Source organism: Equus quagga, chromosome 22, assembly GCF_021613505.1.
Source record: "Equus quagga isolate Etosha38 chromosome 22, UCLA_HA_Equagga_1.0, whole genome shotgun sequence".
NCBI lineage: Eukaryota > Metazoa > Chordata > Mammalia > Perissodactyla > Equidae > Equus > Equus quagga.
This window is the reverse complement of record NC_060288.1, coordinates 10688344-10715936: the sequence shown is the minus strand read 5'-3', so window position 1 is coordinate 10715936 and position 27593 is coordinate 10688344. Positions and strand designations below refer to the sequence as shown.

Sequence of the window (27593 nt, the reverse complement as noted above, 5' to 3'; positions counted from 1 at the left end):
AGTACGTGACACAGTACCCTGATTCCCGTGCTGTGTCTAGTCTCCTGTAAGGGAAACCCACGTTGCAGGGGAGGAAGCTGAGGCTCATGGAGGGTAAATGACTGAGTCAAGTTGGAGTTGGAACCTGGGCCTGCCTGACTCCAAAGCCCATCTTTTCCTCCTGTATGTTGTTTCCCGAATCATTTTTTTGTACAGCCTCCCAGAATTAGCATTTTCCAGGTTATACTTCTTACTGTGCAGAGCTTCATTTCATTTTTTATTCTGAAATGACTTGCTTTATGCTTTGAGGGTCTTCCATGCATTGTAGTACTCTGTGCATCTAAAATTTTTTATGATTTTAAAGACCCATTGCTTTCCTTTCTTGGCCTTCCTCGTATCAGTCTGTAGGATTCTATAATGTTTAGTCTATTTCTTTGCACTGGCAGCCCTTCTCTTTGAACATTTTTGTGACCCTTCTTGATAGTTTCCAGCTGCTTTCCTTTTTTGTCCTGAGGCCTGACCAAAGCTATATGCAGTTTTTCAGGTGTTAATTATGTAATTTTGTACCATCTGAATTTATATGATCTAATATTTCCTGACTTTTCAGATGATGTATAGATAATGGCAGTCAAATCAGTACTAAATAATGATAAATAATTTTTTTAAAGCTGCAGAATATTTTCACTACCGTTTTTTAATTAGATTTTGACAACTATGTGAAATAGGTAAGGCAGATGCTACTCCCCCTGCTTTTAGGATCAAGATTATTGATCTGTTATTCTAGGCCCCAGGTTTGCTGATCCCCCTATTCTTATTGTTAAAAGAGACTATCCAAAGCTAGAGGCAGAAGTGCAGGATGTAATGTGTAGAGTTTAGTAATTTAAATTCACACACTGGAAACTATTAGCAAAGAATCTAATTAAACTTCTTTCTAAATAAAAACAAAACGAAAGATGTTTCTAGTGGCATGCTAGTGTCCCTGTGGAGGAAATGAAAGCTACATGTTGGCATGCCGAGTAAGCTTCCTTTAAGTTTCTGTTGCGTAATGTTTGTGAATCTTTGTGCTGAGAAAATTCTGTTGCAATTAGGAACTAATGGATTATCTCAGACTGTATGGGAAATGGCTCACTTTTACTTTTTAAAGATGCTTTAAGGAATTTATCTTTTATGTGAAATAAGGGAAACTATAAATTCTAAGTCTCCTTTATTGTGATCGTTTGTGTGTGTGTTGTCTGAAACCAGACTGCTTTTGCTCTGATCTTATGGTTTGACTTTCGAGGACTGTATAGAAAAGCATCACAGCCTTGTAGCTCTGTTAGATAGGTGACAAGACTTGATGCTTTAGATGATCAGTGATGCAGCACAGATTTTTCGTACTACAAACAGTCTGTTTAATTTGACTCTGGTCATTTTCGACCTCCTCAACCAGTTCATGACACTGGGAATCCTAAGATAAGAAACTTGCCTTCCTTGGTCTTTCCTGTGGGGTAGAAGTAAAATGATAAGTGTTCGATTGTTAGCTTGTCTGTGGACCCCCTTCAATGCAAAGAGCTACACAAAGTTTAAAGATCCTCAGGAAGTCAGCCTTGGGCCCTGCTTTAAGAAAGGACACAAGGTTGGTTACCTAAAACTGTAGTAAATAGAGCAGAGAGAAATTTAACCCTGATCTGGTAGGTCTCAGTGAGTCCAGAAGCCTCCTTTCAATCCTGGCATGTATCTTTCAGTGTCATTCGGTTTAATAAATTATCTGTGAATAAATAAGAAAAATCAGGGGCCGACCCAGTGGCATAGTGGTTAAGTTTGTGTGCTCCTCTTTGGCAGGCCAGGGGTTCACAGGTTCGGATCCCAGGCATGAACCTATACACTGCTCATCAAGCCATGCTGTTGCAGTGCCCCACATACAAAACACAGGAAGTTTGGCATGATTTTAGCTCAGAGCCAATCTTCCTCTCCACAAAAAGAAAAAGAAAGAAAAAAAATTAGAACCCTATGGTTACCAGGAAAGTTGACTGGCCTAAATGAGTAGATTTTAGAGGTCCTGAAAGGACTCATTTATTTCATGATTAGCTCTGCTAAAATTTTTTTTCTTCACAGAAGGAATAAGTTTTAAAGGGCTATGTGAAAAACAGATCATGGGGAACTAATATTGATAGATCATGCAAAGGTTTTTTTCTTTTATACACAGTGCCTAAAAGTTTTGATGTAGCTGCCATTATTTATTTAATTAATAATCAAGTTTAGTTTTTTGTTTAATTTTTTAAATTAAAAAAAATCATTGTTTAAGTATAATCAAGTGCTAACTCATCTTACCTGGGGATTTTATCCAGTTTATAACATGTAAATAAATTCCTTCTTTCACATGCAAAAAGAGAATTTCAGTGACATCAGTTAACTAAATGATTGTAATTCAGTTTGAACAAAGCATAATGGTTATGAAGATAAATGTCATTAACACATCAAGGTCATGCTAATGTGCTAAATTTACTGAAGCATTGAACACATTAGAAGAGAAAAACCCCATTACACTAAGAAAATAAACAAATATCAAATTTTCAGTCACTAGATATTTCTCCATTACTCTGTGCAGCTGACATATCGGAGGTGAATATGGCAGGTCTATATAACAAAGGAAGAACAAAAACCCTGCTTTTTGACAACAGAAAAGATCAAATTTGTTCATTTATGTCAAATGAAATTTGTTACCCGTCAGTTAGGTCAAACTGTAATGGATCCCTTTAAGCCTTGTATATTGATGCCTTGAATGAAGCTTGCAGGACATCTTCTTTATGTCCATGGTGAGACGCTCTTGTAATTGGGGGCAGCTGTGGTGACAGCAGTAATTAGACAGGCCTGTCGAACAATTACCTTAAAGCTGCCACCAACTGTGCTGTGACTCACCCCGGCATCCGTCGTCAAGGTGTGTGCCTTTACACCTCGAAAGAACGACGTTCATCTGTTCAGAGCCTCTTGCTGTCTCCTCGCATAGGGGCTCTCAAGTTTCAGTGAACAGGAGAGTGAGATCTGGGGCAGTTCACCCTTGTGGCATTTGGCAGATGACAGACAACCACACGACTCAAAAAAATGTTTTTGTGTAATACCAATTTCAAGTATTCTGTCTTGTTTTATTTTCCCATAAATCATCAAGGTAGCTTAGAAAATTCGGCAATTTTCTTATCTACTTTCTCCCCCAGAAGTCTTTGCACTTGGGATATGTGAAGAAATGATCTGTCATGTGATGTATCCCGGGTTTTATAGGGAAAATATGGTCGCTATTAATATGTCAATAAATTAAATCCTGCATTTGAACTATAAACAAATCCGGCGTAGCACATTATTCGGGTTATTGCCTGGTCTTTAAGAGCAGGAGCTCTGGAGTCAGACTTCCTGCATCCAAATACTGGCACCACAATATGTCAGCTGTGTGATTGTGGCAGGTTGCTTTACCTCTCTGTTTCTGTTTCATCATCTGTAAATTGGCAATAATGATAGGCATACATAGCTCCTGGAATTGTTATAAAACTTAAAGGAGTTAATGAACATAAAGATCTTAAAACTGCACGGCACATGGTAGGCACTCAAGTGTTAGCTATTATAATTCTGAAGGAGTTTATTGTTGAAAGTACTAAGAGGACCTCATTTTAACTTGATCTCATAGGCATTGAGAACTCTATTATAGTAGTTTTATGATTTTATCTTTGGCCCTCAACCTCTGAAATCCTGGGCAAAGAACTACAGAACTCCGTAGAAGAGGAGATTGCTAATTTCAGCAAAACGTAGTATCAGTATTTCAGGCTGAAAAATTCTTCTACCTATGGGGCCAGCCCAATGGCCAAGTGGTTAAAGTTCTGTGTGCTCCACTTCGGCAACCCAGGTTCATGCGTTTGGTTCCCAGGCACAGGCCTACACCACTCATCAAGCCATGCTGTGGCGGCAACCCATGTACAAAGTAGAGGAAGATTGGTACAGGTGTTAGCTCAGGGCTAATCTTAAGCTAAAAAAAAGAGGAGGATTGGCCACAGATGTTAGCTTGGGGCTAATCTTCCTCATCAAAAAAAAAAAAAAAACTTCTCCTACCTAATAAATCTGCACTTATAAATCTCTCGCAGACATATGGAGAGGTGATCTGGTTTATCTAGCTTATTATGAGAAACAAAAAATTACCATGGTAGCTATGAAATGGAATACTCTTTCCTACTTTTCCTACTTAGACCCTGTAGACTGGGGTCAATCATTGAAGATGATCAACTTTGAGAAAGCAGAGGAGATGCTATTGAAATGTGTGTGCTCCTCTTGCTGAAATGCAAGCACAGCCTGGCCTCTGTGGGAGACTCTGAGATAAGGTGCCCTATAGGAACATGACTGCGATGAGTGGGGTCTTGGCTGAGGCAGGGTTCAAGTAGAGAACATTCTAAGAGCAACAACGAGGTGAGAGAAATAGAGGAGGACAAAAATTTCAAAGTAAAGATAGTACTACTTATTTGACAATTTTCCAGTTAGATTTACATTTCCTTTTCATTAGTGCTATACCGCAGAGAGTTGAAGAGTCCTAAACCAGTGGAATGCATAAAAATGAAAAATAATGTCATGGGGCCCTTAGATCTCTTTTGAGAAGGTGGGTGTGGACTCTGGAATAATTTTTGGACCTGTGTCTCCTCTTTGTTGGTATCTTCTAGATCCTTCTTCCTACTTATTCTTTCAGCTAACACTTGAGGTCCTACTTTGTGCTAGGCTCCTGAGATCCTATATATCTTCCACCTTAAAAACTTAGACATTTGGATGTTTGAATATAGTGACAGTCAACATGGACACACACACCCCCCACCACCGCCAATAGCCTAAAGCTCCAAATAGGGACTGTGATGAGCTACTAACTCCTGCTCCCCCTCCTTTGATTTGGTGGGGATACACTCCTTAAATGGACACCTCTTTTTTTCAGTGCAGCCTCTTGGGTATGGTACTCAGAGGTAGAATGCGATTAGGCATTTTCTATGGCCTTAGAATAAGCATCATTTTTGACTGAGCTGATGGTGGCTCATACCCTCAAATAGAGCGTTTAAAAGGATCATGCTGTTTCAGTCAACTGGTAGCAGTTAACTGTGAGAAGTGAGACTTCGAGCACATCCATGTGTAAAACTCCCCGCCGATGGAAACTGGCATGCTTGGGAAGTCAAAGTTAAGACTAGTGGAAGCCAGCTTCGACGGTAGAAGCACAACTATTGTGAACAGTAGAAGTAAAATGCTGAAACATCACCCCCAATTTTATTGTTTTAGGCTGTATAATGACACATTGTATGCATATGCTATGAGGATTAATCAGTATGCGCATAAAGGGAATATTCAGTATTACACATACACATCCTCACACTTTATTAGGAGTTGGACATGGAATTGCTGAAACGGGATTTCCAGAGTCCAGCGATCTTAGCCACATTTCAGGCTTATTCCGAGTGTGTTTACTGGTTAGGTTTAGTCTGCTGCCTGTGATACGGAGTCAGCTTGAGAATATTTTATAATAAACCCCTGAATTTTATAGTGACTTTCTCTGAAATGAAGGCACCCACATGTTTTATCTCATTCTCCAAATATCCTTGCTGAATACACAGGGACAGATGGCCGCCTATTTTAGCTCGTGGGGAACTCTAGTTAACCAGAGTCAGGAACGGTGTGTCTGAAGGATGATTCAGCTGGAGCCCAGGGCAGTGGGAACAGTAAGTCACATGTATGGCAAGCTTGTTGGCTGCTTAATGTAATTGAAGATCTCTCAGCGCATCAGTAGCTGTGGTTTTAACCTAGGTGTCTTCTGAATACCATTGCCACTAGAACTTGCTGCTGTTTACACAGTTATATTTACATCTTTTAATCTGATAAGATACATTTTCCCTTTTATAGTCAAATTTGTGAGTAGCTCAGGAGAGAAGACTAGATGGCAAAGCATGAAATCTTTGTTCACCTCTGTGCGTGACCATAATCTTCTCCGTAAGATAGCACAATAGGGGAGAAATATGATCAATAAAGGAGTTTTGGAGACATTCCTCAGTGATTTATTTACCTCCAAGATGACTGTAAAAAAAGGGACATCCCTCTGTGTCCAGGACTGATTAATGATCATCGTGTGGCTTTCATTAACATAATTGTCAGTCATCAGTTTTCACCGTGAGGTCTGCGCGTGTGTCACGTCAGACTTGTAAAAGATTTTAGCGGGGAGGACTTCCCTGGGATTGCAGCTGAAAGCTCGCTGGTACTTGATAATATTTCGCAGGTTTCCTGTTTAATTTGTTCAATGTGTGGAGGGTCTTCAGATGAACTGCACAAACCTGGGGAGTGGTGATAGGAGCTGGCTCTGCATCGTCAGATCCTTCAAAGAACAGAAACAGCAACTTATCTAGTGTCACGTGCTATCAGCCTATCTCAGCAGCATGTACACGCTAAAATTTGTTTCCTGTTCCTAAGAATACAGTACAATATTTGAGATAGCAGCACTGAATATATTTAAAAAATAAGTGCGCAGGAGATTAAAACGAGCATTGCTTGGATGAATGGTTCTTTTTACAAATTTATTTCACCTGTATCACAAATATTTATTCACACATTCAATTATTGGAATAAATGAACATACGGCCTTAAATTTTTGTGTGACCAGAATGTGAAATAAATATTTTTGGATTGCCGCCATGATTTGTTTTCTACATGGTGTGACATATCAAATAAGAGATGCAGAATTGCAAAAATAGACTTTTTAAGTACACCTAGTATACTTGCTTGCTTTGAGTTAGAGTCAGAAGAATATGTCTGTGATCTTTTAGAGGCCTTTAAAACACTTACAGCCTGTAAAAAGAAGTGTTTGTAATGTGTGTGGCTTTGCTCTGAGGGTTTTTGAGTTTCTATTTTAAAGCCTGCTCTTTTTTGCACTTTACTGTCAGTCTCTGTTGATAACATTTCTAAGGATATGGATACATTCATATTAATGTCAAGCAAGTTTGAAATAGATTTCGGCAAAGACTGCCTAAACCTTGCACTATGATTAAATTGTTTCAGGGTGTGGAACTGCTGCCTCTCCAGAAACACGTTGAAAGCAAACTTATGAACTGTGGTAGACCAAATATGACTCAGTCATGCCAGGGCTGCTCAGAACACCTACTGCATTTGAAGCACTAAATTAGCATTGCATTTGCCTTCCACCACTTTCTAATTAACAGACCATTTACACTTAGACAAGAATTGAAAGACAAGTAAAAATTTTTTGCAGTTTTAAAATACAAGTACTCAGTTCAAAAAATTGCCCCCAAGTTTAGGAACGAGCCCTGGCCTTGTGAAGTTATACCTGAGTATTAGAAAGTATTTGGTGGAGTAGTGAGATATTTTTTCAATCAAATAAATGGGATTATTTCATGTAAGTAAACCATATATCTGAGAAACATACATACTTTTATAATGTATTCCTTTAGCCTGTAATTATTATTTTATAATGTCATGAAATAAAATTTACTCTATTGAAAATTTTCTCATTATGGATGGATAAGAAAGAAGACAGAAACCATGCGTGCTTAATATTAGTTTCCATTTTTGTCAAGTATCTGTGAAACATCCAAGGCTGTTCCATTAGTGTGGTTATGTGGGAAGACAAAGAAGAATTTGCTGTTGCCACATCTCCAGGATTCTTGAATTTGAGCTTCACTAGGAGTGGGTGAGGACCTTTGTATGGTACTTCTCCAGAAGGTACCACTGACCGCAGAAACGCCCATGGGCAAGGGTACAGCTGTGTGGCTGTGTTGGTGGTGCACAGATTTGTTTCTCCATTTATGTTGTGGAGAATTTTGAATTAGCTCCTTAAAACAGCTGTTCTCTGAAAAGCTGGATATCCTCATGTCATAGATGGTTTCCCCTGAAGGACACAGGAGGGTCGTTATTACAAGTGGACTTCTAGGGATCAAAGTCAGAGGAATTGGGAGCTTCTGCACTTCTTGAAACTATGTGCAACAGAGAGAAACTCAGGTAGTCATTAGAGGTATACTCGAACCCCAAACATCAAGCAATGTTTATACATGAGGGTCAGCTTGAGGAGTAGATATTTTAGCTAACAAAGCCCTTACATATGAAGGGCTCTGTCTCGTTACGTAACAGATCATCTCTTACGGACAAAGGATGTACCAGTCTTTGCACACGAACCCCCAAGGAAGGGATAGATGTTGACCTGACAGATGAGTGATGGTTTTCATCCCACAAAAGGACTAGTAGGATGGAGCCCCAAAGTCATGGTTATGAGGTTGAACCACATGAGGATTTCAATGTCATTCCATTCACAGAATTTAACTGGAGGATATAATCTTAAGAGCTACATTTATAAATTATAACACAAGTATTCCCAAAAATCTCCCTTGTGACTGCAAACTTAACCAAGACTTTAAAAGTACTTAAGGAAGTTTGAGTCTTTTATTCAATGCCAGAAAGACCAGATGAAAAAGGCAGAAAAACAAAGAGAAACCAAGCCTCCTTTTTATTTTCCTCTGTGTGTGTGTGTGTTTGTATATATATGTACACATGTATTTTTTTTGGCTTAATCGTTTGAAATTTAGCTTAGTCGTTGAAATTTAGTAGACATGATGGCATTTCTCCCGTGAATACTTCAGCAGATACCACGTAAGAACAAGGACATTCTTCTGCATAACCACAATGCAGTTATCATACCTGAGACATTTAATTTTGATACAATAGCTTTATTCAGATTTCCCCAATATCCCAATAGTGTCCTTTATAACTCTTTTTTGTTTTTTTTTTAAAGATTGGTAGCTGAGCTAACAACTGTTGCCAATCTCTTTTGTTTTTTTGCTTTTTCTCCCCAAATCCCCCCAGTACATACTTGTATATTTTTTTCAGTTGTGGCTCCTTCTAGTTGTGGCATGTGGGACACCACCTAAACGTGGCCTGATGAATGGTGCCATGTCTGCACCCATGATCCGAACTGGTGAAACCCTGGGCCACCGAAGTGGAGCACGCGAACTTAACCACTCGGCCATGGCGCCAGCTCCTATAACTTTTTTTCCCCTGACATAGATCCAATTAATAGCTACACATTGCATTTATTTGTCATGTCTCTCTAATCTTCTTTAATCTAGGTCAGTTTCACAGTCTTCTTTTGTCATTCATGACATTGACATTTTTGAAGCCTAAACTAGTTGTTTTGTAGAATATCCCCCAATTTGAATTTGTCTGTCTTCTCACATTTGAAATCAAGATTCTTAATAAAGAAATAAGAAATAAATAAAGGAAGCCAGGAGGGTAAGGAGAGGGAGAGGTGAAAGAAAGCGCGTGCGCACGCGAGAGAGCAAAGGGAAGAGAGAAAAGAAAGGGAAAAGAGAGGTAAGCGGATTTCATGAAAAATTGTTCATTCAAACTAAACAAAACAAAATCTGGTAGATTTGTATTCAGACTGTATTGACTAACAAATGGATGGACTGGTGGGGAGGCAAACATGGTGTTACCTGCGAGTGCAGGATATCTGAAGTGTTAGGTTTAGAACATTTTTCTTAGAGGCAAGGGAATGAACCTTGAGAGTTTTGATCGCATGCCAAGTGAAAGGTAAAATTCAGTGAAAACAAACAAAATTTCAAGCTAGTTCTTTTAGTCTGTGTGGAAAATAATGTGGTAATGTCTTTTCCTTAATACATGTAAACCAGTTTCCTGGGTGCCATTTAGCTCCAGCAAATTGTTTTCTTTAAAACCCTTCACCAGGCTTTACAAAATGGAAAATGGTCTTAAAGTGTTAATAGGAATATACAGACACTATTCCAGATAGATGAGAATTTAGGCTGTTTTTATAAACCTCCAAAACAGAGATTCATGAACCACATCTTAAAGAGAAGACTCCTATGAAAAGTGTTCAGGAAGTAAACCTTATTTTCAAGCTGTCAGAAAAAAAGAACCAGACAAAATCATCGGGTAGCCAAAGCTAAGAACAGCTGAAATAAGTTTTCCAACTTGCCACTATGTCACCCCATTAAGTGCCTGCTTCTCCACCTCATCTCCCAGCCTCCAAATAAATAAAAAGCAGGACGTGTGATTGTGGGAGTAATGCTAAGAAACGACAACGTTCAAATGGTTTTTGCTATAATTTATTGGAGCCTTCATATGTTCATTCCTGACATTTTTTTGATTTACGTGGTAAGGGCAGAGTTCTAGAAAAACTAACATATCCTGAGTGGGAAAGGTATAGCATTTCCTGTTCGTGTTTAACGTGGCTCTGATTGCTGTCCTTGGAGTCGTGATTGCCATACCCAGTGAATAATTGCGCACTGGCTCAGGCAGCACCGTCCCATTTGCTTGGATGTGTTTTCTGGGGCTTCCTGGGAATTCCTGAACTGGAGCAGAGATAGACTTTGTAGTTGCCTTTTCTAAGACTCAGTGGAAACTGAGTTGTTGGGATCTCAGGTTCTGTGATGTTGATTCTTAAGTGAAATTTATGTGCAGAGGAAAATCCATTCATTATGCTTGTATTTTTCTTTAAAATTGTTTTATTATGAAAAAACCAGGCGTACTATCTAGAATTGTATAACAAACTACCACGTGTACCTGTGGCCCTACTTATACAATAATCAACTTCTTAGTAAATTTGTTTCATCTTTATGCCTTTCCATTCCCTACCACTACCATTTTATTTTGAAGCAGCTCCCAAGTGTTACAACATTTTATCCATAAATATTTTGGAAGAGAATGGAAACTCTTTTAAGCAGTCTTGCTTAAAATAAGAATAGGTGTTTAATGTAAAGTATTCTACAAGTTAATGCACAGTTTAGTTTCTCCCAGTCTCTGTTGAGAAGATTTAGAAAAGCTAAATCCAGTCAAATGGATAATTTGACGTGAGTGGAGTGGTCATCTGGAGTGCTCATTCATTGTTACGATTTATGAGTTCTCTTTGCACTTTGGGCCACCTGTGATGATAAGATAGTCTAACTCTGACTTTCCAGAACATTATAACCATGGACAAGTCAGTCACATGTCTCTGAAATTAAACTTCCCCATTTAAAAAATGGGTGTGATGCCTGCTCTGCCTATTCACAGAATTATGACGAAGATAAATTGTGATCATGCTTTAGAAATGATGGCCCAGTTACATATTCTCCTTTAGCATAGGTTTTTGGTTCTTTGATAGGACCAATGTTCAGGATTTTTAATGGTATCAGAAAATGAAAAGATTGAAGAAGTAACTAGCTGGAATTTTTTTGAACAATAATTTTATAGTCTAAGTTCTCTTTTTTTCCGCTGAGTGTATTTTATTTGGGCATTTTATTCTTCTCCAAGTTGAGATACATTTTGGGTGACCCCTCTTTTTTTTTTCTCTCTCTCTCAGATAGTAAAGCCTTTGGGAATGGTGTCTTGATCAGGCTCACCCCAAATTAATGTTTCTCTTTGAAAGACTACTGGGTGACCAGAACATCTTTTTTCCTTCTCTTGTCTTTTCTAGCCTTGCCTCCCCGATTGAAAGAGATGAAAAGCCAGGAGTCTGTGGCAGGCTCTAAACTAGTGCTTCGGTGTGAGACCAGCTCCGAGTACTCTTCTCTCCGATTCAAGTGGTTCAAGAATGGGAATGAGTTAAACCGAAAGAACAAACCACAAAACATCAAGATACAAAAAAAGCCAGGGTAAGTATAATGCCTATAACAGCAGAGGCAGTGTCTAGCAATAGAATGATATAAAATATAAAAGTTACTTACAGCAGAATAAATACATTTACTCTCAAAAAACGTGATTTACCGTAAATGAAATGATTTTTCATTATATCATGACCAGAAATTGTGTCATTATATAGGAAAGAATTTGAAGTTTTTGATTCTTAGAACTTCTAGACCGGGAAAGAAAGGGATGGATGTGCAAAGAACCGTAGGGTGTGGGGGGAGATAGAGGAGATGAAGGAAGATGGTATTAGTGATAGTGGTTGTAATAGTAATAAGTTAGATCCTAGGATTCAATTTCTTCAAAATAAGACAAATGCTGAGTACCACACAGTCAAAATCCGGACTTCATTATAAAGCTTAAAGCATACGTAGATTTATGGAAAGAGTTAGAATGTATTAATCTCTTACTTGAAAGTAGTTGAATTTGAACTGTTTTCAAATAAGTAGTTAATACATAACAATTATACCTAATAAGAGTTTTCAACTGACAATTGTATTAAACTGCATCACTACAATAGCAGATCAAAAAATTAGGTCATCCTGGGTAGTCAGAATCTTACGTTTTCCTGCCCTCCTTGAGGAAGTCTGTATTTGGAGCGCTTCATGTGATTCCTGTAACATTGGGAGGTATGTTCTATCCCGACTCTGAAATGATGCTCCTTTGTTATCCCTACCCTCTTCATTGAAGAAGTTTTTCTTCTAACACTAATGACATTTTTAAATGAGGGAAGAGATAAGTATTTTGGACTTTTGCTTGTAAACATTCCTTTAATCAATGTGATATATATAATAGTGGTTCCAAGCTCAAAGCTTACATTTTCTTTACTCACACTTCAGAGGATTCCAGTGGAATCCCTGGTATACGGAAGAAACAATGAAAGATTCTCCTCTTGTACTTTGATTTTATAGGACGTCTGCCAAAAAGCTGTCACACACTCATGAGCAAGAGAAAGCAAAGTGATTATAATGGAAATTTAATTTAATCTTACCAAAGTGTTTAATTGCTATGATAACTATAATTAGGGATTTTTTTCCTTGTTTCCATGGTTTTACTATCTACCCTGCTTATTCTTTTTACTGATTGTGTCAGCAAGATCTCTTAATTTGGAAGTATAAGACAGCATGAGGGAAAGAGTGGGTCTCACTTTCTGCAGCAGGTGGTACTTCAAAGATACAAAAAATAATATTGTAAAGTGACATGGTGTTTTTATACATAATCTTATTTGTTTATTTTTTGCAACAATCCCATAGGTAGGAAAGACAGATGGAGTGTACATGGTGATTATCTAATTTCGCAGATTAACAGATTAAGGGTCAAAACAATGTTATACTTTGCCTGAATCACACAACTAGTAAGAAACTAAGCTGGAACACAAATCTATTTCTTATTCCTTACTACCTCATTCCTTCTTTAAAAACGGGTAGCATAAGGGCCAGCCCTGTGGCATAGTGGTTAAGTTCAGTGTGCTCCACTTCAGCAACCTGGATTCATGGGTTTGGATCCCTGGCGCAGTCCTATACCACTTGTCAGCCATGCAGTGGTGGTGACCCACATACAAAATAGAGAAAGATTAGCAACAGATATCAGCTCAGGGCAAATCTTCCTAAGCAAAGACGAAAAAGGGATAGTGTATATGTTTAATAATGTGTGTGTGGGGGTAGGGAAGGAGATAGAGTGAATTAAAAAAGTGATACGATTCTTATAGAGAAGTTTAACAAGAAAAAATACTTTTAGATATTGGATTGAATAGGTTTTGGTGTTGGTTTTGTGTTTCATCAATTAGACAAGTTAGTAAGAAACTCTGTTATCTGTACATGCAAGGTAATGTCTCGTTTATTTCTATGTCGCTGTCAAATGATATCAATAATGTTTAAGTGCCCACAAGAGACTTTCTGTTGGGAATGTGGAGAAATGGAAGAGGCATGGGATGTTATCTCAAACCCAGGGGGTCATAAGTATAGAGATTATCTGGTCCAGCCTTATATAAAACATAGGAATTCCTGCAATCATGTGCTTGAAACACTCTTTGGGCTGGGGAGCTTCAGGACTTTTAAACAGCCCATCTTTTTGCAAATAGTGGTCTTTTAGAAAACTGTTATTTATATTGAGGTCAATTCTACTTTATTATAAGTCAAGATTTAATTAAGGAGATATCCCTAATGTATGATGCAGCATGTCATACATACAGTGAAACTAAGTGCTAAATTGTAGGTTACTGATGCTAAGTGCCATGGAAATTGAGAAGATGGTGAGACCCTGAGAGCCTCAGGAGTCACTGGGAGGAGGATTTGACTATGCTGAGGGGAGAGAATCGCTCTGGCTGGGTGGGTGAGGTGGGATGGGGCAGTTATACGGAAGGAGCAGAAATCGCAGTCAGTAGCAGGTTCTGTTTGTAGGACTGTAAAAAGGCCAGTGGGGAGTGGATGGAAAATTTTGCCCTTGGTTGGACAAGCGGCTGTGTAGCAAGCCCTGTGCTAGATGCTGGGTTCACAGAGATGAATAAGACATGCTCCCTAGCTTGGTCGACGGGGGAGAGAGATGTAAACAGTACAATACTCAGTTTTAAATTCTATGATCTTGATGATCATGGGGTGCTGTGGAAAGAAGCTAACACAGATGGAAGAAGGGACCCAGTCAGGGACAAAGGAGGCTTTCTAGAAAGAACTGGAGGAGGAAGGGAGGGAGGAGAGGTTTGTGTAGGCTGAAGGAACAGAACAAAGCATGTGCAGACTTCAAGTATTTAGTCTGAGGAAGCCTGGAGAGAAGCAAATGAAGTTGGGTACATAAGGTGGAAAAAAAGGAACCAAAAAAAGTGAGCAGCCTCAAATGAACATGGTTTTGAAAGAGTCCCTGCCTCTTTAAAGAGGTAATTTGTTACATGGCTTGGATGACATATAAAAGTATTATTAGTATTCAGAAAAGCATTTTTATATTGGCTTATTGGTCCAGACAGCTAAGAGCACTGTCCACATATTAATAAAGTCCCATTATACCGGAAAAGCCAATATTCAGAAATTACTTCTTTTAAACAATAGCCTTGCTGGAAAGAATTCAATGGGAAAAAAAAGACATTTTATTCAAGATATGTGACTGTAAATTCATCTTGCAAAACATTGAACATATTTGATCTTCTGAAAATAAGGACACTTTGTGTAAAGTGGGCACTTACTTGGTAAGTGATCAGCATATCAAAGGTCACAATTTGATATTTGGTCATTGCTGAATTGTATCTTTTAAAAAAAATAGTGTCGTCAACCTTTTTTAAGGTTAAAGGATCAAAATGCATCTAAATTTAATTAACATTTGCAAGGTGCTCTATTATTTCAACTTATCCTATAAATAGAATGAACACTATTATTAGTATACCTATTTAAAAAAATTAATATCCTGGGAATGAAGGAAGTTAAGTTTCTTCCTGTAGAGCTAATGTTAATGAATAGTAATACTTGGAATTGAAATAGATCTGACACCTTGTATACAGTCAAGTCCCAACAGTGGCTTGGAATATGGTTAAGCTTAGGGTAAAATCTTTAATAAAAAAATTCTTATTTTTCAGTTTCATCTACTCATTCATAACTTTTAATTACGGAGATATTCTAAATGTTAATGATTTGCAGTGGTTACTTGACGTAAACTTTATCTTACTATATTTGATCGTAGCCAAAAGACCGAGAAGCGGTAAACTTGATCTTAGACTGTGATCCCCAAGCAGAGGTGAATTTTAGTGTTAGGTTTAGAATTTCCCTGGGATTGTCTTTATTTAAAGTAAAACATTGACTCCGTTCCATTCTTTAGTCTAGGTTTCTTTTTCCCATTTTATAATCTCGATTGTTCATAGCAGCCAGAATTCCCCTTTAATCCCTTAATGTTATGAAAAGATTTCACACCAATATGGTATTTCTATGATTTTATAAAGTCTTGTCCCCTCTCTCCCCCTGCTCCCACTAAGGAACTACATTACTCCATGTTCTTCCTATGATTTTGAATTTGCACTTGAGCCTCTGTTTGTTTTATTTGGCTAAGCAGTGTGTGGGACCAATTAAAAGAAATGGAAACTGCCCTGGTGCTGTGTGTCTGCTTATGCTTTGTTCTTGTTTCCTTTGCTTGGCGGATGATTCTGATCAAGAAAACTGGTTCAAGAGCTTGGTGTGTGACAGATTGGTATTTGGGGCTGTCACATTGACCTCATTTAAATATCTCTTCTACTGGCCTGACTAAAGGCTCACTTCCTATTGTTTGTGTGTGGCACATACTTTTGGATGCCCTTAATTTTGTCTCAGCTCTTCATTTCTGCTCTTACATATTTTACTTTTGTTTAAAATGGACTCTAATTGGTTTGGTCAAAGTCAAAAAAATTTAAAGAATTATTTCTCCTATTATCATTTGTTGCAGAGTGTTTTTTTTTTGCTCTATAATATAAAAAGTTTATACACATTCCCTTCTCTTATTAGCTGAGCAGCTCTGGCAGGTTGTTTTAACTTTATATGTAAGAAAATCTTGGATTCCTTAGATATAACATGGGACTGCCCAGTGCCTATTTCATATGGTTTATGCGAGGCATTTCATGCAGTTTCTGGTTTTGTAGAAAGTAATCATTGCCTATGAGGTGCCTCTCCTCCTGCTTTGCCCTTCTCAGTGTTAGCAGTTTGACAGTACCTGAAGCTGTGTTGAACACACACACACACACACACACACACACACACACGGAGTTCCTATGTGATTCCTTAGAGATCAGAGGAATGGAATATATAAACTGAGGAGATCTCTGTATACGTTTAAGTTGCCTTGGTCTGTAAACTATGGTGGAAGAAGCCAGCTAAGTAAGAAAAACGAGATAGTAGCTATTGGAACCTGAAATCCATCTTGTCAGCACATGTTGAAAGAATCGTTTGCTTTTTGATATAAAAAATGAAAAAGAAATTTAGAACGTTCATTTATAAATCAGTTTGTATTAATTTATTTTTACATTGTATTATTTTTTTCTTATTCCAAAAGTTATGCATGCTTATTGTAAAAATTAAATATTGCAGGAATGTAGAATGTAATTATAATCATAGCTAACACTTATTGGGAGTTTGCTGTATTTCAAGCATTGTTTTAAACACTTTACATGAATTAACTCTTTTAATAATTTTAGAAAATGAAAATCTACCAAACAAAACGTCAGTCTCTCCCAGATACCCAAGATAACTCATTGATTAAAGATCTGAAGGTTAATTTTATAACTGGAAAGGATTCAGTAGTTTTTCCAAGTTAACTTCCTTCCTATGGACAGTGTGTGGTAGCCTATTGAAGAGAGTAAAGTGAGACTATTGTATCCATACTTATCAAAGCCCCAAATTGTTGCAATACAGCTATGTACCGCCTAACGACATTTCCGTCAATGACGCACTGCATATACGATAGTTGTCCCATAATATTGGTACCATATAGCCTAGGTGTGTAGTAGGCTATATCTTCTAGGTTCATGTAAGTACGCTCTATGAAATTTGCACGATGATGAAAGTGCCTAATGATGCATTTCTCAGAACGTATCCCCATCGTTAACTGACACATGACTGTACATAATTTTCAAGAAAGGGTTGTCCATTTCTATATTCTACTTCCCATTCCTACTCTAGGACCCAAAGATTGAGGAATCTCATAGTTAAATCTATCGTTAGAGTTCAAAGGGGCCCTAATGTGCGTCTAGATAAGTGGTTTCCCTATTGTGTCCCTGGAGAATCTTAAGTTTCCATTGAATTGCAAAAAGGCTTGCCAACCACTTTGACTTAAATACTTTCTCTCTTTATGATATTTTTAAATATGAGGCTCTGATTTAAGCTTACATTTTAAAACTGGATTTTTTTTTTTTGCTAAAATAGTTGAAACCACTGATCTAATTTAATCTTTCTTTGCGTAGAGATATTCTTGTTAAGAGTATGCTTGACAGGTGGTTTTCCAGACTTGAATCTTTCCAAGGAGAAACCCTAACTCTTTGACAAGAGGCCCTATCCAATTCTGAATGCTCAGAAAGTTCTTCCTTAGAATATTATTCAAAATATGCCTTCTTTTTCCTGTAAGACGTAATTTTACCTTCGAAAGCCTCCCCAAATAATTTCCTTTTCCAGATGACAACTACGAAATGTATTTAAATAGCTAGCCATATCTTGTTCATAGCTGCCTGCCAGTGGGACCTTTGTTCCTTTGACAGAATCTTCTCTAGTGATAAGATTTCTAGGCCCTATTCAATTCTGATCATCCTCTTCTAAAGTCCTCTACTTATTGATGTTTTTCATCAAATGCCACTTCAAAGCATAATTCAATATTCTACATGTGATCTAGCCTGTGAACAGTATATTGAGATTTTTATCCAATTTAATTTATGCTCTGTTTTAATATTAATTTTGCCACAAGTGCGTTTCTTTTTTTTCTTTTTTAAATAGTTGTTTAAAATGGAATGATGTTAAATGCATGGCTAATTGAAATCCTTTTTTCCTTATATATTGTTGTCAATGCACATCTCTCCCAGCCTGTATTTCTGCTACTGATTTTTGAAGCTGAATGTATTTGTTATGCTTATCTTGATGAAATTGAATCTTGGTCTTGGCCCATTGATGTTCAGTACCGGAATTCCCAAGGGCATTCTCCTCAGAAAGGATTCCTTAGTCACATGTTCTGCCTGCCTTAGAAATTCCCAATACATATTTGTATCAAAACAACTGAGAAGTACTGTTTTAGAGAAAGCTATTTAATTTTGTTTAATGCAACGTTTATTTGAGCACAGAAAAATTTTTTTTTTTGTTCTCTCTCTTTTTGAAGCATAACATTTATTAACATTTCTTGGGATAGTATTCCAGGAAACACTGCCCAAGTCTGTTAAGAGAATTTTGATTTAAGAACTAGCTGTTTGGGGCGGCCTGGTGGTACAGCGGTTAAGTTAGCACGTTCCACTTCAGCGGCCCTGGGTTCGCTGGTTTGGATCCTGGGTGGAGACATGGCACCACTTGGCAAGCCACACTGTGATAGGCGTCCCACATATAAAGTGGAGGAAGATGGGCACAGATGTTAGCTCACGGCCAGTCTTCCTCAGCTAAAAGAGGAGGATTGTCGGCAGATGTTAGCTCAGGGCTAATCTTCCTCAAGAAAGAAAAAGAAGAAAGAAAGAAAGAACTAACCCTTTAACATTATGTTAACTGTAAATTTGATTACCTTGTTTCTTATAGTTTGATCCAGTTCAATAGTTAAAATATTAATGGCACAGGGTCAAGAAAGAACTCCTTATATATCAAGGAGTGTTCCTAGATTTATATAAATAGGAAAGAAGTTGTTGAGGTGTTGTACATTATAATAATGTTGAGGTGTTGTACATTCTTGGGCTGTTGTTGTAATAATCTTATCTCGGAATTTTCAGGCTTAGCAAGAAAAGTTACTATTTTCTTATTTTAGGAATTCACTTTTTCTTCTGTGTTGAAAACCAGAATATTATTCCCCATCCTGACATTCTTCATAGTTGAGCTATCCATGTCATACCTGGTTCCATGGTTCCATGGTCATACTTGAAAATACATTCAGCTAATTGTGCTATTTTGGGCTGGACAAGCTTACTGTAGTAGTTATCCCATTGTTTCTCACTGTACTTCATAGGTGTCTGTCATGAAGGAAACGTTATGTCTGGAGAAAATGTATAAATAGCTCATAATTCTTAAAAAATGCTAGATTTGAATACTCCAAAACCAGGCTTAAAAGTTAACAGAAATTGACAGGGGATAATCTCTACTTGCCAAGATGCTTGCCATCAAAATTATCTATTTTGGTTTATAGAGATATACTTCAGGGAAAGTTTTCTATGAATAACCTCTCTGATTAATACATGAATATCCCTATATAAATAGCCCTTGGTGGTCCATTGATAAACAAGGCTGTTGTTGTATTAGGTGCACTTTTCATCAACTTTGTTCTGTAGACCATTATTTTCAGGAAATATTAACAGATATGCCATATGAATGACAGGAACGCCATGGTCAATAGGTTTGAGAGAAACTAAATAATATATTCTCCTCTTGGAAGGTACATTAGCATATTAAAGACTTTGAGAAATCCTATAGGATTTTTGTTTAACCTAATGTCTTCTAAACTTTTTTGAGCATAGCACCCTTTGTTATGTTTTGTTTTGAGTCACAACTAATGTATTTCATTTTTCAATCCACTTGTTGGTTTGACTGTTGCTGCCCTTGGTCTGGCCCACCTCCAGCTGTCTCTGCCCTCCTCATACTGCATCCTCCTTTCCTGCAGCCAACATTAGGAGCATTAGGTCCTGCAGAGAGCTTAGGTGGGAACATCCAAATATTTTCTTCATTTATTCACTCATTCACCCAATAATGATTGAGGATGCACCAAGGGGAAAGCAGTGATGTATATTCTTTGAGGATACCAACAAGTTTAAATTATGGACTGCCCCTCCAAAGTGTATGTCCAAGCTTGAGAGATAAAACATGCTGTAAGAACTGTGAGGATCATGGGAGAGGGACTCAACGCTATCATAATTTAGACAAAGGAGAGAGCAGCTCCAGCTACATGATCATGAAAAGCTTGATGAAGGAATTGGCGCTTGAGATGATCCTTAAAGGTCAGCTCATATGTTGATGGGTAGAAATATGGGTCCCTCATTCTAGGAGGGACTAAAAGCACCAAGGTCAAAGGCCATACAGCTTACATGTGGAGCTGGGTGGGTGGTCCAATTCGATAGACTGGAGGAGAACAGTAGAAATTAAATTTGGAACAGTCAGTCTAACTTGATGAGTAATATTATATGACAAGAAGACTAGAAAACTCACTAAAAAACTAGAAAAGTGTAATTTATGGGAGGTTTGCATAGAATTCTGAGTACTGCCTTTGCTTCCTGCCTCCTTTTCTCTCTGTTGTCCTCCTCCAAGAGCCAGGCAGTCAGGACCAGGCTATGGCATAAAAGGATGCTTTAAAAAGGCTTTAGTAAATGCTGAGCCAATCCCAGTAGTTCTGGGTTGTTAAATACTGCTTAGGTTATAGGCTATGTGCCGGAGTAAAGCATAGACAGATGCAAATCACAATGCTGCCCATGCTCAGAAACAGTGTCAGATACTGGTGTAATATGCGGAGTTTTTATAAAAGTGTGTGCTATTGTTGCATGAATATTTGTTTCAATATTAAGAACCATTTGTGTGGTACTATGCTCCTAGCAATGAGAATCTTCTTAAAGAAAGCCAAATTCCCTTTCTTTGAGAAGTGTTAAATCCTCTTCTTCAAAATTAACATAATTCCTGGTGTTAGTCCACTGAGAAAAGAAGTGAAGAGCATTTTAATCTATTCTAGCCTTCATTAAGTGTCTGTCCTTACCAGATTTGTAAGAAATGATTTTACACTTTTTGATCTTCCTAAACCCTAGTGACTGGTGACATTTTGATCTAGAGAGGAAAGAAAATTTACTAATTGGCTTCAAAAAAAAATATGAGGCATAGTGTGGTTAGTGGTGGTGGTAGAGGAATGAAAAGAAAAGTTAGAGAAGAATTCCTTTAAATTTCTGATCTGGGTGATAAAATTAAGACTATGTCCATGGTGTAACTTAAATGTGATGTATCTCACTTCTATTCTTGGTAAAATCATACATCTGTGTACCAGTAACTTATGTTTTAACATGGTTTGTATGAGTAGGGAGGGGGAGTTTGAGAACTCTGAAACTACAGAGAAATATATTTTAATGATCATTGTATTTCTGTGAAACATACTTACACTACTTTGGTCCTGATCTTATAGGAAGTCAGAACTTCGCATTAACAAAGCATCAGTGACTGATTCTGGAGAATACATGTGCAAAGTGATCAGCAAATTGGGAAATGACAGTGCCTCTGCCAATATCACCATTGTGGATTCCAATGGTAAGAGATACCAACTGCATTCTATTCCTCAATCTGTCAGCAGAGGAATCAAGATGTGTGGTAAGACTTGAATAAATCCGTGTGTTAAATCTCATTGTGAACAAATAAAAAACATGGAAGGAAAACCACAAATTTCAAGTATCTCGTATGTCCTCCATAGAGCTTTTCACTCTGTGAGGTGGTATAGACCTGAAATAGATTTTTTTTTTAAGGATTTGAATAAGGTCGTGAATGGCAGAGACAGGACGGGTTGCTAAAAGGAAGAAGTTATACCTCCCTTTAAGTTAGCCAGGGAAGGGCAGTCAAATCTTTGGCTCTGTCAGAAACAGAATATGTGTATATGTATATGCGTGTATTTATATACAAAATACGTGTATATATACAGAATACATGTATATCGCATATATTTACACATGTATGTCTATCATGTAGGAGAATGTGTATGTTGCGTGTGGATGTGTATGTGTGTAAACAATACAATTCTGACAGTCCTAGAAATTTTTGTGTTCTTATATGTGTTATTAATGCATCTGGCTCTAGGTTGTAGGAAGTTAGGCTGATCAATTTTTTTAGGCCTATTCTGAAATTAGGAGAGTCTTAGAGACAAAGCGTTTCCTGCTATGCAAAGGCTTCAGCTTCTGTTTTCCCTGAGAACAGCACCAGAGGGTATTTGTTAAACAAATGAATGACTTGGAGGCAGAAGGTGCCACCTGCCCTCTGACAGCTTCTCTGAGGTTTTCTGAGGAAAGTCAAGGAACCACAGCTGGCGGCTCTCTGTTCATGATATCCCAGTAGTCCACAGCTTGATGGAGCCATCTATAGAAGCTGCTGATGAGCTAGCTGTGAGTGTTTGAATGTCTTGAAATAGTAAAATGTGACTTCAAAACCTTTAGTGCTCCTTTTCCCTTTTGAATTGCAGCACTTAACTGCTGACTTCACAAGCCCTGTTGTCTGTTCTAAAACCAAGCCAGGTGGCACTGCTTCCAGGTAGATGAGAAAGAGTGTCTACTGCAAAGGCCTGATCTCTTAAAGTGATAAAGTAAAAAAGCTAAGCCAGCAAGAGAAGAGGAAAAGTAACTGGAAGGGTTAACTCCATAGGAGACTGACGTAGTTTGTGTCAGTTGACTTAATGGGATAGGGAGAAGGAAGTGAGATAAAAATATGAAACAGGGTTGGGAAAATACAGGTTAATTCCTAGTCTTCTCTGGCCTTCCTGATGAACTGCTCTATTGCATTGTAAATCAACATGCATCATTTTCTTTTTAAATCCTCCCTCCACAGAGAGGAAGGGACAAAGGTGAGCCGCCGCAGTTTGCATTACTATTTTTAGGAGCTGTGTTTGTCATTTAAAATGTAAAAGCTATTGAAAATTTATATGAATAAATGTAATAGCACTTTACTTTTAAATCAGCACAGGTTAAGCAATAGTATTTTGCTAGTGTTATTTTACCCCACATGGAATTTTATAGGATGATACTTGAAACACAAATTTAAAAATTAATTTCAGTGGCTTATTCTTTTCTTTCTATTGTACCATGTTAGCTTGTTCTCGGTTTGTCGCTGGCTTGGTTCACTGGCTCTCCCCGTGGTAAATGCTTTTGAATTATGATTTTGACACTTGGATTAGATTTGTGTAGCTATGCATACTGTAAAGTCCCAGGAAAATAAAGTCAGAGTAAGTTTCATGGTCTCACTGAGTGCTTACAGTAGTATTGTATTGATTATTCCACGTTTTCAGATTTACGAGATTAAGTAGTGAATTATTTACCACTATATTATTCCTGGCAAAAACCCATAGGGTTCCTTTTTTTATTAATTTTAGAGTGCCAAAAGTTTGATAATATGGCTTTTCACATTAATTTCACAGGAGAGACATCGAATTCATTTTTCCCTATTAACTCATTCGAGAATTGATCTCGAGTTAAGGTATATGGCATTAACCAACTATAGTGTAGAGAAATGAAAGCAGGGATGTTTTTGATAATGAATCCTTTTGACCTGAAAGGATAAAGAGAAGTTCATGGAATATTGCAAGGAAGTCATTCTTAAACATCCAACTAAAATTCTTTAGGAAATGGGTTCTTACTGCCTTATTTAAAACATCTAAAGCAGGAGAATGAAGAATCTCAATTACACGGCAAGGTGTCTTGTCTCTATTTTCTTCTTAGAATGTTAGAAATAGTTTACCCTTATCGAACCCTCTCTTTGTATTTAAAAAGAAATGAAGATTTAGAATGTGTCTTAAACCAGGCACATTCGGGATCAGAAGGTATAGTAGCAAAAGGGGCCGTGAACCCAGGTGTCTGTAATTCCTGGTCGAGTACAGCTCACTCTGTACATGACTGTGTTGGCGAATGTGTAAGATAAGATTCTTTGGTTTGTGAAGAACAGAAACTGAAGGAATGGTGTGAGGCAGAAAGAGAGAGGAATTCCGGGGAGAAGAACTAGAACTTCATTATACTGGACCTCAAAGAGAAAATTGTACCCAGGGCATCTCTGAGAAAAGAAGCAATGGGAGTTTGTGGCTCTTCTTTCTACTGTCTCTGCTTTTAATGTGCCTCAGATACTTTCTTGACTCTTCTACAATTTCTTATATCCTCTCACCTCTCCTGCTCTCAACTATGCTCCTTTATAATTCCAAAGTTTGACCGGATTATGATCCCACTTGGCCACATTCTTCTGCCTGGCTCTTTTCAAGGCATTCTTTCAGTTGCAGTTCCTACTGTATGATTGTTTCCTTACGTCCCAAATCAAATTCCCCATAGCAAGAATCTGATTGGCAGAGCTTATTGTGTCAGACCACATAGAAAGAACTAGAGAGCTTACTGCTCAATTGCCTTCTGGTCAGGTGCCCACCATGGGCTCAACTCCGGAGAGCGAAGCCAGAAACAAGGCTGCCTAGAAACGCCCCTCTCTTCAGAGGCTGTGAGTGGACTGTGCTGCTCATCAGAGCCTGTGGCTTGGCAGGCACCATGATAGACAAGGCCAGTGAGCTCTGCATATTGGGAGACTCTTTTCTCCCTACACCTCAGGGGCTTAGCTGTAGTGTAACCAAAAGGAAAATATGTAATCATTCTGATCCTTTACCCTCTTCCATTGCTATCTGTGAATTTGCTATATTCAGATCAAGGCTCGTTCTCAAGGAAGTTTCAGCTCCTGTGCTGATCTCTTTGAGACTCAGATGCACTCCCTTTGTGTTGTCGCATCCCTGTCTCCCTAGGAATCTGGGCAAAGGTGCACAGAAACACTCTTTCAGAGAGAAAAACAACACTCTGCTGTGGTTATAAACTGCCATGCAGCCAAACCATCCTTCCTAAATGTGTATTTACTGTTAACTTGGGCTGAGAGAGTGGAATTCTCAAGAATTTCTTTCTTCCTTGGGAGTCATAGGAAAAAAAAGGCTTAAAAATTAGAATATATTGTCAAAATATTATAGTGTGTAGAACTCCCCTCGAGACTTTAATTTATGTTTTCTACGAAATATTAGTCATTTTGTTAATTTTGTCCTGTGTCACTCATCTCTCCCATTTTTCTCCAGTAAGTACACAAGTATGGTTTGATAATTTCTATACAGGTGCCTTGATGAAAGATCCTGGTACGTTGATGCGAGCTAATTATTCTAAGCAAAGGATTCCTTGGGATTTACTCAAATTCTCACACAAGTGCCTTCTTTGCGCTAAGATGTTTAGAATATATTTTGGTGTAAGATTCTAAGAGGGATGGCAGAAGTTAGGTGGAGCCATGCATGGGAGGCTTTTCACCCCAGAAAAAAATGAAAAATGTAGCAGGATGACCTTGCTATTTGACACTATTTTTAATCCCGTTAAAACCTATTTAACTGTTAGAATAAAATTAGCTTAGATCTTAAGGTCTAAGTCTTCCATCCAATATTATGAACTTTTTGCATTGAAAGTTACTGTTTAGATCTACCTACATTAGTAACTAGATATAAATGATAAAAATACTAAGAAATTCCCCTTGAATCCTGTACTCGAGTGAAACAATGATCGTATTTCCACTATTTGCAGAAACTTAGAAAAGAATGTACATATAGCCAATCATTTTTAGGATATATTTTAGAAATTTATATGTCTTCTACCTTCTCCAATGCCTTTAATCCCTACCTTATTTGGAAAAAAAAAGAATTTCTCATACAGTAGGCAGATATAAGTCTGTGCAATCTGCTAACTGCTTCTGGGACTATGCAAGTCTAATACGGTCCAGTTGAGTTTTCATATAAAGAAGGATCTCATAGGCAGTATCATTCCAGGATGGATTACGGGTGGGTTCCTTTTATGAATTCACATATGGCAGTTTAAAAGGCCCCATACACCATGCTTACAAGGATCATACACTATGTGTTCATTTTTATTTGTATTTTATTTGGCTTGGTCTTTATATAGGAAACCCTAATTTATCAATTACCTCTTAGCTAACAAGCTCCATAAAAACTCCTGCACATCAGATTAGAGAAGAGAATAGCAGATCTAACTGGTTTTCAAATTAATTAAGTACTGCAGTCTTTTAAAACATTAGTACAGGAGAATATATAGCTAATCAATCACATCTTCTCCTAGGTTTTCTTTTTTTAATGGGAAGAAAAATTATTTGAGTGAGATTCAATTTCCCATAGGAGCACTTGGGCTCATAGCAATAAAATAGCTGTTTCATTTAAGATGAGCAGAAAAATATTATTTCCACAAAATTTGACAAATAAAGCAATTGGCCCTTTAAAACATTGGCTCATGTGGGTAACAGGCTTGGCCTCACCCCCTCTCCCAAACTGACAGTGGTGTGGGAATGCCATGGTATTGGTGAACAACCTATAGTTATACTGTGAAGCATGTGAAATAGGTTTTATAATTTGCATAGCAGTCTCCATGTATGTTGTATTACATAGGATTCCCATGAAGGCTATAAGCAAGAGCAGTATGAGTGGAGTAGAGTCATATTTCAATGCATAGTATTCATCGTGTCTCTACACCATTTGCTAATTTCAAAATTTCTCAGTTGCTTAAGAGTAAGCACTCATTATGAGCAAGAATTTAGACACTCGAAGATGTTCCTGAAGCCATCTGCCAGTGCTCATAAACAAGTGTACCCATTTTAAATCTTTAAAAAAATGACTTGATCAATTTTTTGTATGCACAATAATGACCCGTAATTTTAGAATAACAGAGTCACATAATTGGATGTCTAAATACACACAGACACCTCTTATATGTGTTTGTATATACGTATATGTATATTTTGCTAAATAGTTATATTTAGTATATTGTGCTAATGGTGAAATCTCAAAAAAATCATGCATACATGATAATTAGAAAAATTCCTTTCAAGAAGGTGTTATTTTTCAGATACTGCAACTTTTTCTTGAGGTCAGATTCTATTTATTCAAAAAGCATTCAAACATTTCGAGTACACTAATGTTCCTATGTTTACTTGCGTCCTCAGCTTGAGTTGCTTAGCTGTGTTCAGCTCATAATGATTCTAAATCCTCATTAATTTGCACTAATAAAGGGGATGTCCTTTATAAATTAACAAATTTAATATACCAAATTACTGTGGGAAAAATATGTTGCTTAAATAAACATCAAGGGGATTGCAGGACTTAATTTTTAAAAAATCTTTAATAATAACATAAAATTATTTTCAGTTACACTTATCACAAAAGGTTGTTTTCTAAATCTATGAATTCTACCCAAAATAAGCATAAAAATACTTGCTGAGTGGTTTTAATCAAAAAGACTAACTTTTTTTATTAGAAGGATTCTTTTAGTATAGAAGTATAAACTTCTGATCTTGTATTTCCCCCAAGATAATTCACAAGGTTTTTATTTGGAACCATAACCATTAAAGATGTTTTTACGTTCTCCAACATGAATATCTAATTTTAGGAAGAGGTTATTTTAAATTGTCTCTGTACTACATCTTTGTAGTAACCTTCTGTTCTGGTATTTTTATCTAACATTCAATTAAAAAAGGAAATGTTATGGTTAACCTTTCCTCTAATCTGAGATCTTTTATGCTGAGCTAGAAAAGCTCTGATTT

At 37.4% G+C, this 27593-nt stretch overlaps 1 protein-coding gene across 4 annotated transcripts in view; it reads left to right on the top strand.

The window, feature by feature from the left end:
* The window catches only part of NRG1 (neuregulin 1), a 215065-nt gene that overhangs the window by 34690 nt on the left and 152782 nt on the right, over positions 1-27593 (top strand). For all 4 annotated transcript variants that reach the window (XM_046648632.1, XM_046648629.1, XM_046648630.1 and 1 more), the window contains exons 2-3: positions 11438-11615; positions 21421-21542. In XM_046648632.1, the coding sequence (XP_046504588.1) occupies positions 11438-11615; positions 21421-21542 (300 nt within the window). The remainder of the gene's footprint in view (positions 1-11437; positions 11616-21420; positions 21543-27593) is intronic.